The 12,329-nt window shown below is 52.4% G+C and overlaps 2 protein-coding genes across 4 annotated transcripts in view; one reads left to right on the top strand and one right to left on the bottom strand.

Moving 5' to 3' along the window:
• Positions 1-2,387: 2,387 nt before the first annotated feature.
• CLDN2 (claudin 2) overlaps positions 2,388-12,329 on the top strand; it is a 29,557-nt gene continuing 19,615 nt past the window's right edge. Inside the window, exon 1 of the mRNA XM_072818297.1 lies at positions 2,388-2,406. The gene's annotated coding sequence lies outside the window, so the exon portion shown is untranslated. The remainder of the gene's footprint in view (positions 2,407-12,329) is intronic.
• On the bottom strand, positions 2,979-10,804 carry RIPPLY1 (ripply transcriptional repressor 1). 3 transcript variants are annotated; one of them, XM_072818299.1, is made up of 4 exons: positions 10,614-10,804; positions 5,089-5,167; positions 4,390-4,454; positions 2,979-3,821 (listed from the first exon to the last, which is right to left on the bottom strand). In XM_072818299.1, exons 1-4 carry the CDS (start codon positions 10,787-10,789, stop codon positions 3,554-3,556), a joined length of 588 nt encoding a protein of 195 aa, XP_072674400.1. In that variant the 5' UTR covers positions 10,790-10,804; the 3' UTR covers positions 2,979-3,553. The 3 variants fall into 3 exon arrangements, with proteins under 3 accessions (XP_072674400.1, XP_072674399.1, XP_072674401.1); XM_072818298.1 differs by lacking the exon at positions 10,614-10,804 and adding an exon at positions 6,081-6,966 and having other exon boundaries at positions 4,390-4,512; positions 5,089-5,165; XM_072818300.1 differs by lacking the exon at positions 10,614-10,804 and adding an exon at positions 6,064-6,818.

The raw sequence follows: 12,329 nt of genomic DNA, 5'->3' as shown, positions 1-12,329 counted from the left end.
AAGCCCAGCTCAGATGCAGCCTCCCATTCAACTAATGTGCCCTCTCTCTGTTGCTTTTGGGTGGGGGAGCCAGGGGCATCAGTGCTGGGGCGAGGCAGGCCGGAGCCCTAGGATGGGCCAGCTGTCGTGGATGGGGAGGAAAGACTCTCCAGTTTTGTGCAGTTTTCTCTTGTGTCTGTGCACTGGATTTCAAGTTGTTACAAGGACTGGATACACCCGTGACAAAGTAACTCACACTGGGCTCTGGTTACTCATAACAGTGAATTCCAATCACTTAGCAACCATGTGTGGGGAGGAGGATCAGAAGCCATTTCAGGGCAGGGGACTAGGAGGGGAGTGAGACAAGATGTCTGCCGCTGACCAATAGCGCCTGCGCAGTAAGGAGGAGGTGGGCAGGGAAAGTAAGAGAAGCTCATTCTGAGTTAAGAACTACTGCTCCAAGGGTTTTAGGGTCTTTAAGCCCCTGGGGATTTAGGGATTTGTAATTCTATGCTATATAATACCCTAAAACCAAGGATATTGGGATTCCAAGGATTTTAAATGCCTACAACCTATGGTACAACGACTCGAGCAATTTTTGAGCTATGAAATGCTGAGCTTAGGACCCAGACAAGGATTTTAAATGGAACACTGGATCTGTTAAAATACTAATCCCCCTTTGACTTAATTTTTTAAAAAGATTTTATTTATTTATTCATAGAGACACAGAGAGAGGCAGAGACACAGGCAGAAGGAGAAGCAGGCTCCATGCAGGGAGCCTGACATGGGACTTGATCCCGGTCTCCAAGATCGGGCCCTGGGCTGAAGGCGGCGCCAAACCGCTGAGCCACCCGGGCTGTCCCCCCCCCCCAATTCGACTTCAAATCAATCTTGTTTTAGCCCTCGGGACAGTGGTTTCCAAACCATCTTCCCAACAATCTAGGGATCCCTGAGGGCACCTCACAGAGAAGTGGAGAGAGTTAGTTATTGATTGGAGAGAGGACAGCAGGGTAGGAATTCTGCATCAGACATTGTGGCTTCCGCCAGGGCAGCTCCATCTTCTTTTGGTTTGGATATCGGGCTTCTGTATTCCATTCAAAAAAACGTGTTTTCACAGAAGCACAAAAAGTAAGTTTTGAAGCCTCTGTCTTAGGAAAAAGAAACCCGTGGAGAGTGGCCTGGGAAGCCATATGTGACCTCTGTTGGCTTTTTTTTTTCTTTTAATGGGAGACAGACACGACAAAGATTCTTCAACTGCCAAACCAAATGGTGCCAGGGAGATTGGGTGGATCCAGATAAATCAGTCATTAGTCGAGTAAACCAGTCATTAGCTGACTCTACAGATAAGCTCATGTCTGTTATAAAATTAATAATAACCACTACTAAAACTACAATTGCGATGACTACTACCGTTTACCGAGCGCTTTTAGGATGTGCCAGGGACTTTGCTAAGCACTTTACATAAGTTATCTCATGGAATTCCTCACAACCACCCTGAGAAGAAGTATTATTTTCTCCATTTGACTGATGAGGAGACTGGGCTCTGAGTGGATAACTAACTTGCCCAAGGTCATACAGCCAGCACAAGGTTGAGTCCGCTTTACTTACAAGCAGAAACAGAATGGACTACAGGAATTACAGTGGTCAAAGGTCAGCTGTTGGGTGGCCTGAATTAAGGACCGAAGTTAAATTCTGACCAATAGATGGCACCAGTGTGTGTGAGTTTGGTGGTCTGCTTCAGTTGGTCAAATGCAGCTGCTGCCCAGGGAGAGCTCATCACTGAAGCAGCCTATCTCAATCAGCACTGAAAAAACCCAGCTCAAGTTGAAGGAAGAGAAAGAAATGGCCAGCATTTTATTCCTCAATCAGATGACGCCCCCCTGTCCTGTTGGTAGCTACGCAAAGATACAGGAAGCCAGCAAGTGGAGGAGCAGAGGCAGTTAAGAAGACCTGAGGATCTTTTCTCTTCAACACTTGCTGGGCACGTGCTTGGTATCAGGCAGCGTGCTCTGTAATAAAGTCACATGGGGATATCCTACCTAGCTATCTTGCTGCCTAGGGAGAGAGGCAGGTGCTATGGTAGAGGAGGTACTGAATAGATGGGGGTACCCAACCTGGACCTGAAGGTCTGCAGAGGCTTCTCTCAGGAATGGTGTCTGAGCGAGTCCTATTGGATGAATGGGAGCTGCCCAGACATCCAAAGGTGGTAAGGCATTCCAGACAGAGGCTTAAAAATCCATCAAGCCTCGACACATTCAAGGCCAGACGGCATGGGCTTCAACTGCCAAGAGAGATGAGTTTGAAGAGACAGGAAGAACCAGGCGATTGAACAGCCTAGAATATCACACAAAGAACTTAATTTGTGAACCTATGAAGGCAGAAGCCATTGAGTCTCAAGAGGGTCTGCGAGCCAAAAGAAAAAAAGAGGTAAGTCCGATTGTTGGTGAGGCAGTGAAGAGCCAGAGGAGGGTTTTCAGCAGGGGCACGATGTGGTCTTATCTGATGGCCAGTGGGGAGGCAAAATTGCAAAGGGGCTTGCTGGAGGCAAGAACATTAGTTGGGGTATTTGGGGCAGGAAAGGCATGAGGACCTGAGCAGTGATAGATACGAAGGGAATCAAGTAGATAAAGTTGACAGGACTTAGTGAGCCCTCCTAGCCTCCTCCCCACCTGCATATACTCATCTCCAAAGCTCAATTGAGGCTGTATTTCTCACTAAATCCCCCCCGCCATATTCCCAATTTTCAAGCTGCTTTTGGGGGGCCATTTTGCTCCCTTCCTAAGCTGTCTTTAATCAAGTTTAATCAAGCCTGACTGATTTCACAAGTTGACAGAGAAAGTCTGTCCCGCATGCTGGGTCAGTCTCTGGCCCTATAGCCCCATGGAGTAGAATCTGTCAACTGACCTCGGGTAGGGCAACAAATTGGCCTTGAGCTGGTCTCTGACCCTCTGCCTGTGGCTTCACAACATGGGCAGAGTTCAGTTAAGAAATCAGCACAGTTCCAGGAAAAGGGCACACATTGTCTAGTTTATTTTTCTCCTGATTCAATTCATACCAATATACAGACCCCAGTGGATAGCAGGCAAAATGGAGGGAGGTCCCCAAAGCAAGCAGATTTTCTAGATGCCCCCTTCCTCTCCTGCAAGGCCCATCAATGAGGTGTCCTAACTTTGCTTGGATCTGAGGTTGGAATCCCTGGAGGAGAAGCCAGAAGTCAGGCTTTCTATGGGGAGACAGACTATAGGGCCAGCTGGAATGCCAGGAAGTCAAAGACCCCTGAAGAGTAGGTGTTCCTCTCTGCATGGGGATGCACTGTCTTGGTCTGCTCCCTGGGAACTTCAGAAAGCAGGTCTTCCCCTAGAGCTTCTTGGACCCTTACACTGTCAACATGACAGAAACACAGACAATGAGATGCCAGAGGCCTGGGCCCACAGGCCAACTGAATATGGCCAGGGTATGCTGGTGACTCAAGGACCCAACTTACAGTCTAGAGGGCTATATCTGGAGATTCCTGGCTAATTGCTGCTCTAGAGCCTTGCCAGTCATACTGAACCCCAATCAGACTCTGACCGGTTCAGTTTGGGCCTGTCACGAGTGGGGAAAGAGGATGAGCTATGGCCCTGGGTGGTGCTGACCCTGGTCCCCTCACATGCTCTCCCAGCCCCCTTTCATCTGTCTCCAATTTCTTCTCTTCTTCTCTCTCCTTTTCTTCTTCTTCTTCCTCCTCTTCGTCATCTGAGTCCTCATATAGGTTGATCGTTGCCTGGATAGGGAAGTTCTGCAGTAAAATCTCCCCATCACTGTACAGGTAGTCAAAGGAGCGGGATTTAGGCCAGAAGAGCCTGTGGACAGACAAGAAATATAGCCCCTAACTTAGACGGGGTCCCATCTGTTGCAGAGAGGCAAGTAAGACCAAGAAAGAAGTCAACCCCTAAACTTCTTCTCCTGCCTACAGAATGAGGTGAAAGGGAAAAGGAGGAAGTGCATACACATTGTAACAGAACTCTCTAGATTGTTAAAAAAGGGATGCAGGCTGGAAGGTAATGTCTGGTGGGCTGATGGCTGTGGGGAGGCCCTGCCCCGGCATCTGTCAGCTCTGACACTGATCCCACCCCCCCACTTCAGAAGTCTTCTAGCCAAGAATGATCTATCCCTGCGTCCTCGGTGTCCCACTAAGGCTTCCTTCACTGACCTCGCCCAAAGGGGCTCATTCTTAGGGGTCATCGGCATTGACTTCAGGTAAGGCAACCTTGGCCAGTTCCCTTAACCACCCTGGGCTTCAGTTTCCTAATGTATGAAAAAGGGATCCTGGCACTGCCTCTCTCCTCCTCCTGCTTCACAAGGCTGTTGTACCGATTTGAAGCGCGAGTGGGTCTACAGCAAGTTCTGAGCTCGGCGCGCCAGACTTACCTGACAGGGTGATGGAACTCGGAGGCAGCCTTTATGACTTTGGCACCTGTCGCCCCACCAGTGGCCTGTCCAAAGCAAAAGCTAGCATGTGGTTCAAAGTACATGGCCAGACAACTGCCTCCTCTGTATCAGGGGTCATAAACCTACGTAAGATGATCTAGAAGAAACTTTAGGCATCCCGGGGGCAGCCCCTACCCGCCCCCTCAGCAAGGGGCTCTGTCCTGGTTCTGGCTGTAAAGCAAGTGCATGGAGTCCTGGGGGTTGTTCGCTTTGCTGCCCCTGTTCTAACACCTGTTTGGAGACTGTCCAAGAGACAGAGTTCCACCAAGCAGCCAAGATTCATTGGCGGGGGTGGGAGGGGGGGAGGTAAGGGCGGCCTGGAAGAGCACTGGGGCTAGGTGCCAGGAGACCAGGATTCTAGCACCAGCTCTCTCACAGGCCAGTGGCAGGGCCAGCCCAAATCCTTCACTACTCTGGGCACCCGTCTCTCCATCTTAAGGATTGCCACAGAAATCTCAGGGTTGCCCTCCTCTCAGAGCTGTTGAAGAATCAAATGTGAGCAAGGCATTAGAGATACTTTGCCATGTCTGCAGCCCTGGACCAAGGGCTGGGGCTCTCTGGAAACGGACCTTCTGGGTCAACGTGAATGCCTGTGGCCACCTATGCACGTGACCGCATGTATCGGGGGCTCAGACTCACCGCCTCGATGCCTTTCTTCCCCCACCACTGTGGTAGGTCCCTTGCAGAGGACAGCCAGGGCCTCCAAAGACACGCTCCTCTAGGACAAAGAGATCAATCTATGGAAGAAGGAGACTGGAACCTGGACTCCTTGAGATAACAAAAGAGGCCTCCGGAACACTTGGCTCGGAGGCTGTCTAGTCCAGGAAGCTTGTCATGAGGCCCCTGCCCTCTCGTCCCCACCTGAACAATGTGATTGTTGCTCTTGTCATGCTGTTTTGTAATTATCTGCTTGCCTTTGAGCTTCTTAGGGACCAGTTTAGGTTTGACCATATCTGAATCCCCAACACCCCAGTGCAGTGCCTGGCACACAGTAGGCATCTTGCTAAAGGTTTGCTGAATGTTACACATCTGGAGGAAGAAATGGGGGTTGGATGGAAAATATCTTGCCCCTGACTACGCCAAGAAGGAGAGCTTAGAGTCCTGCCATCTTCCGGGGCTGGGGAAAGGGGCCTGAAATATTTCTGGGCCCACTGCTTCCCCACTAGACTTCCAGAGGTCCAGGAAAAAAATATGGAGATTTTATGGTGTGGTCAGGAAAGAGAAGGGCCCCTGGTCAGAGGCTTCTTAGGACTTTGGCCCTCTTTTACTCCCTCTTCAGCATAGGTCATATTAAAGCCAGGCTCCATGGCAGCCTCTCCCGTGCTCCTCAGTGGACTCAGTGAGCAACTTGGCCCATGAGGCCCTGGCTGCTCGGCTTTCAGCTTTGCCAATGCCCACTGTCCCCGAGTCTCCTCCTGCCACCCAGAGGGATGAATGAGGTGTGAAGCCAGTTGAGACACTCCAGCCTGAGATGCAGAAGGGGCTCTGAGGGCTGTGAGGCCTTGTCCTACCCCTCCACAGAGAGCAGGGGCACCCTGGACATTTCATTTTCCTTCCTCTCCCAGGACACCACCAAACCTGAGTCCTTGTCGCCAAGGGCCAAGGTCTGCTTACCTGTCACTGCCACCTACTTGTTGTCCAGAGGAGACAAGCAGTGGTGGACTTAATAGGCCAGGGGCAGCAGCCGAGGGAATGGAAGGGTCCATCCTTAGGGGGTCGAGGCCAGGCAGGTCATAGGGGCTCTTATTTCTCAGAACCTCCTGCATTCTTTTGGCCTTTCCTGGGAGACCCTTTTATAAGGCTTGCCTGGCCTCATAAATTATTCAGGGCAGCTTGGGGCTGGAGGGGACCTGGGAGGAGGGGTGAGGATTTAGAACAGGGAGCTCTGGGAGGGGAAGCCTGGGTCTCTGGGTGTGAAAGCTCTCCCAGTTGAATAAACAGAGAGTCAGTGGGGGGTGAAGGGTTTTCTTTACCTCCAAGTCAGAAAGGAAAACACAGAAGGGGCAAATCATACACCATTTGTGCAAATTCCCCAGGCAGTAGCAAGGCTGGCTGGGGCAGGGGGTAAAAGAAGGAAGCTCATTAGTACCGCAAACCACGGAAAGCTGTCCGGCATAGAGCGCTGGAAAGACAGGCCTTTGGCAAAGCCAGTTCCCAGTAGAAAAGGGATAGCTGACCCAGCTAAGGCGAGTGAGGGACCCACACGTTATTTGGGCTCAAACCCCCAAGAGATTTGCCAGGTGGCCCTGATATTAGGTGGCACTGCCATTAAGTACCACCTGGGTCAGGAAAAAAGGAGGTTCTGGGTGTAGCAGGTCCAGCTGCCTGTGGGGTGACCCTCAAGTGCCTGAGTCTCCTCTCCGGCCTCAGCAGTAAGTGGTCTGGTAAAGAAGCATGGGCAGCATTTCAGGGCTCCCAGGTCAGATTCCAAACTGCAGAGCTCAGCACCCCCTCCTACTCCCCAGTCCAGGAGCTGGGGTGGGGAGGGGGGTGGTGGCGGGGAAGCAGGTCTCTGCCTGGCTGCTAAACTGCTGAAGAACCATCCCTGGCCCCAAGGCCTCTGTTCCCTCACGTGTAAGAGGAGGGTGCAGGGTGCAGGGCCAGTGGCCTCAAGGGGCCTGCCAGCCTGAACACTCTGTGACAGGTACTGGGTACATGGGTACTGACCCCAGGGCTGGGGGTGGGGGTGGGCAGCCCAGCCGCTCCAGCACAGTCCTTGGCCTTAGCCAGTCTTCTGGACCTTTGCCAAAAAGCTTCCAGTTACAACTGCCAGCAGCCTCCTTGTGCTTTAGAAGTCCCAAAAATATTCCTCTGGGGGCTCAGCATTCATCCCCATCAGGGTTTGTGATTGTCCAAAATCTGAAACAAATCCAATGTCCAATAATGGGAAACCAGCTACATTCAGCAAGGTGAGTCTCTGCCCTTGAATACTAAGCAGGCACTGACGATCATGCTCTGGAAGCCTCAGCATCAACACCGAAAGTGGGAAAGAAAATCAGATCCCAAAATTGTATGAACAACTCGATGCAAGGGGCTCCTCTTTCCTCTGTTCCCCTGACCCCCGGCTCCCACCCCACTTCAAATTCCAGCCCCACCATGTGCTTGATAGCAAAGGAAAAATCAGAAACCAGGTAAAACACATGCCTCACTTGGGCTGGGACGGTGAGACAATTTCATATTCCAACTGGCTTGGTGGAAGAGTGGGGAAAGAAAACAAGCGGGAGAGAGCCAAGACTGGGAGATTTTTTATTTCCTTCTTCGTGCTTTTCTGACCGTCCTTGAAAATGCTACGAGACCCGATATTCTTTGGGCGATAGAAAATAAGGACACGTGGAAGGTAAAAGGAAAGAAAGAAATGCTTAGTTGCAGAGAGAGAGGACTCTGTCGGGGTTGGGGGTTGCCGATGGGGGATGACACTTGCTCCGTGGGAGCTACAGGGAGACACATCTTGGCTCCATCAAAGGAAAACTTTCTAGCAGCCCAGCCGCCACCTAACCCAAGGGCCTGGCACCATACCAGCCCTCAATAAACAGAGGTTTATTATATGTGTTGAAATGAGGGCAGTGGCATGCGCTGCCCCAGACTGCTCCGAGGCAAGCTCTCTGGATCCCGGGTCCCCAGAGAGGGGAGAAGGAGGGCTGCTGGGGAGCCCGAATCTCTCTCAGTCTGGCAGGGTCCTGGCTAAATTCACTTCCAGAAGTTGAGGGTTTGCTGGAACTGCTTCACTGGCCCAGAAGAGGAATGAGGCTGAGGGGAGGCACCAGGTGGAAACAAGAGCTGGCAGGCCTGGGGCCTGCGAGGAGAAAGAAGCAAACCTATTAGCATTCCCTGGGATCTTTTTGACCTCCAGGTGGCCAGGGCCTCTGAAAACAGGCAGGAGGGAAGAGGGAAAGGGGGAAGAGGGAGACATTAACTCCTGATCTCAGGAGTTCAAGCCCAACCGGACTTGGCCAGGCCACCCGTCATGCCACCTCTGGCCTTGAACCTGTGTTCATTGGGTCACAATCCTTCACCACTGGGGCTGTCTGGCCCCTTTGCTCTCCTAAGCGGGCTTCAGGGTTCCCCTCAGGCCAGCTTCTAGCATGCTCTTCTGGAGCCCAGCTGCCCTTTAGGCCCATCTGCATGGCTGTTTGGTCTCCCCACACAACTGCTCTCTGCCCTGCTACCTCCTGAGAATTGCCACCCGCCTCAAGCAGTCAATGGGAGACAATGCCCCGGCCCCTCTTGCTGAAGGATTTAAGGCCTGCAAGTGTCGCTGGACAAAAGTGGGAGCCTGGCTGTGTGCCCTTCCATTTGGCACAGAACAGGAGTAAGATGGCCAGCAGTGTAGCAAGGAAAGGTGTGGAACAGCCAAACGAATGGCTTCTCTTCGGGGTGATTACGGCCCTGCCTCTGTTTCCCCTGACAGCCCCATAGTATCTGGGTTTTGCCCTTGGTGGCTCTGCCAGGCCCTCCTGAGAGGACTGGGCCCCTCCTTTGTGCTACACACCACTGGGCTGGGCATTGCCTGGCATGGGAATGGACTAGAAAGAGGAAAGTGCTGAGGACACTGCCTTAGGGTGCTTACAGCCTAGGGAGGCAGACAAAACCTGCGCAGGGCAAGATGACTCCAACAGCCTCAGCTGGGCCCCAAGACCCCTGAGCGTGTTCCCTGGTCATGCTCTAAGTCTGGCCTCCACATTTCCCTGGGCCACATTCCAAACTTCCTTCAGCTCCCTACCATGTTCCTGCTCCACCCCTCCCTCCTACTTCCCTGAGAAAACAGAGGCCTTCAAGCATGAATTACCTCAGTGCCCTGCCCCACCCCCAAAAAATTGGCCTGCAGCTCCAACTTCCTTCCTCCCCCAGCCCTCCCTTCTCAGGGGACAAGGTGCCCCTCTCGTTAAAGGCTAATCCCTTTATCTGGGCCTTGGCCTCATCCACCCTCCTTCTCCTCTCTGGGCCCTTCCTCCAGACATCATCATGCCCCTTCTCTTCAGGAAAGGCCAGTTTCTTTATTCTAGCTCTCTCCCTTCCCAATGTAAAATGGCGGTCTCCTTGATGCCAAGAAATACAGCTTTTCTCTCCTCAGATGTGTTCTCTCATTCCCCTAACATGCTCGCTCTCTCTCTCTCTCTCTCTCTCTCTCTCTCTCTCCCCTCCCTCTCTTCCTCCCTCCCACTCTCTTATCTTTCCATCACCCTCAAGTACCTCAGCCCTCCTGCAGGTTGGCCCCCACCCCATCCTCCTAGTGAATGAGCACCACCAAAGGTCACCAATAACCTAACTGCCAAATCCCTTTGAACTCTTGGGTGGCCAAAGATACCATTGGCCAAGCCCTCTTTCCTTAAGCCCTCCTTCATCTCTTGGCCCCCATGATTATTCTCTCATTTTCCTCCTACTTCTGGAACCCCTCCCTGTGTTCTGTCGCCCACCTCTCTTCCTCTGCCCATTCCCCCCTCACCTGTGGCTCTCACAGTCCCCAAATTAGGCTGATACACAGCCATGTTTTCAACGGGGCACAGCAAAATGGGGAGAACATCCCAAAGTAGAGGTTTTCCATAGTCTAAATGTATTCACTCATAGAAAGGACTGTCCTTTATTATGAGGTTATGCCCTTCCTATTTGGGTGGAGCAAGATATTCTTTCTTTTTTGAAATGATTGCAATGGTGGGTGCTAGGCTTTTATTTTTTCCCTTTTTTTTTGAAAAAAAGATTTATTTATTTAATTTTTTATGATAGACAGAGAGAGAGAGGCAGAGACACAGGCAGAGGGAGAAGCAGGCTCCACGCTGGGAGCCCAACTCGGGACTCGATCCCGGGACTCCAGGATCGCACCCTGGGCCAAAGGCAGCCGCCAAACCACTGAGCCACCCAGGGATCCCCTATTTTTTCCCTTTTAATGCTCTGTGAGTTTACCTTTCCAAACTCAAATGTTAGTTTCTCTGTGTCAGTCCTGTTAATGTTTGTTGGATGAATCCAAATTTGAGAATGCTTACTTCCTCTCCCCCCTGTCCCCACCCCCATTACAAACTGAACCTCCTCTGTACCTACCTCAGGAAGCAGCATCATATGGGACCCAAGTCAGTCAAGCTAAAGCATCAGCCACTTCTCGCACCTATCTCTTCCACACTCCTCACTCACCCCATTGTCCCTTTGATGTGGCCTCATTCATTCTCTCTCACCTGGACACCAGGAACAGCTTCCAGGGAGGTTGCCCCATCCTTGACTTGGCCCTTCCAACCCACCCTCCCCACAGCCATCCCAGGGATCTTTCTAGAACACGGATCTGAGTACAGCCCTCCTGCACTGGAAAATCTCCAGTTATCCCCAGTTGCCTAGAGGAAATGTCCAGCCCCATTCCCGTGACTGCCTAGGCCTGGCCTGCTCCTCCCAGCTCCAGCCTCCAGTGGCTTTCATGCACCCTCCCCTGCAGCTCCCCTTGACCTCACCTCCTCTCCATAAACAAGCTGTGGCCTTTCACCCCTAATCCTTTCAGGGTTGAGGGCCTCTGGAGGTCTTAATCCCACCCTGTGTCAGACTGGCCTTTAGCCAAAGGAACAAACGGGCAAACGGAAGAGTGGATCACACCCAGCGAGGATGGATGTCATTCTGTGAGATTTCTGCTCTGGTCATACCTAGATGGAGATGGAGGTTGAATGTGCACAAATGCACAGACTATGCTGTGCCACAAAATATATTTCTTGCTGTGGGTCACCGGTCAGGAGATTGGCACCAAGGGGGCTGGCATGTTGTTCTGTGATTCACTTAGTGCTGCTCATGTCACAGTCCTTGTTGTGGGTCTAGTCTCCCCGGAGAGCGAAACAGAGGTCAGGAGAGCAGGTGATGCTGGGGAGACCTCTCAGAGGAGGGGCTCATCAAGTGGGGCTGGGCATAAGTGGGCAGAGAGAATGGGAACTGAGATGCTGGCCTAGGAGCGGAGAGTAATAGGAGAGAACATTTGTTAAACATTTATGTACCAGGCACTGTCCTAAGCATTTCGCATGGATTAATTTGCCTCACAAACAACCCGAAGGAGGAAGACACACTATTACAAGCCTTGTTTTATAGATGAGACTAACATACTTGCCCAAGGTCACGGAGCTAATAGTGACAAGGCTGGGACTTGAACTCAGGTGGTCTCTGTGCCTCTTGGGCACAGCACTGTATACCATCCCTGGGGGCTGGTGGGAGGAGGGAGCTGTTCAGGAAACAGCGAGAGGCTAGGCCATTGGAAAGGGGACCTACAGTGGCAGGTGGAAAGGCCCAGAACAGGTTCTGGGCTCACCTCAGCAAAGAAGATCTTCCTCCTTCCCTCCAGCCTCTGCCTCCTGAGCCAGGGCCCCTGGGGTCAGGGGTGGGGTGGGGTGGGCAGGAAGCCTAAAAGACCAGTGTGGGGGCCAGGTGGAGGCAAGAGGCAAGCAGGGTCTGCCCTGACAGAGGAAAACAGGGCAAGGTTCTCTTCCCCAACCCCAGCCTGTCCCCAAAGCAAAAAGAGCAAATGGTGCCTGGGACCTCTGCCCTCAAGTCCAAATGTCCCAAATGTGCCAAGTCCTGGACCCAGCCCCTTGGGTTCCTGGGACAGCGGGGGTTGGGGGGTTCCCCTCTGGAGAACAGCTTGCTGCCTGGTCGGCCCTCCTCCTGTACCCTTCTGCCTCTTGGCCTGCCATCGGAGCCAGGCCAGGTGGGCCATGTGGTACAGGGATCTTTTGGCAGAGCCCCCTCGCAGCTCCCCATTTGCTCCTCATTTGGACTGTGGGGGGCCTAGAAAAACAGAGCTGAAGCTCAGAGGAAGCTCCTAGGAGGGGTGGGAGGGAGAGTGCCCCTGGGAAGGTCACTCCCAGTCAGGCCCCTGCCGTCCACCCTGCCCTCCAGCCCATCCAGCCCCATCCCTGGCTCTC

This window comes from Canis lupus, chromosome X (assembly GCF_048164855.1).
Source record: "Canis lupus baileyi chromosome X, mCanLup2.hap1, whole genome shotgun sequence".
NCBI lineage: Eukaryota > Metazoa > Chordata > Mammalia > Carnivora > Canidae > Canis > Canis lupus.
This window is presented reverse-complemented; position numbering and strand designations above follow the sequence as displayed.

Bases quoted from the DNA above. Each gene is read 5' to 3' on its own strand.
- RIPPLY1 (XM_072818298.1), bottom strand. From the start codon at position 6,215: ATGCAGGAGGTTCTGAGAAATAAGAGCCCCTATGACCTGCCTGGCCTC. The intron at 5,166-6,080 runs GTAGGTGGCAGT...TTTGTCCTAGAG, and splicing joins TTGTCTCCTCTGGACAACAA to GAGCGTGTCTTTGGAGGCCC. The intron at 4,513-5,088 runs GTGAGTCTGAGC...CCCCTGATACAG, and splicing joins GGAAGAAAGGCATCGAGGCG to AGGAGGCAGTTGTCTGGCCA.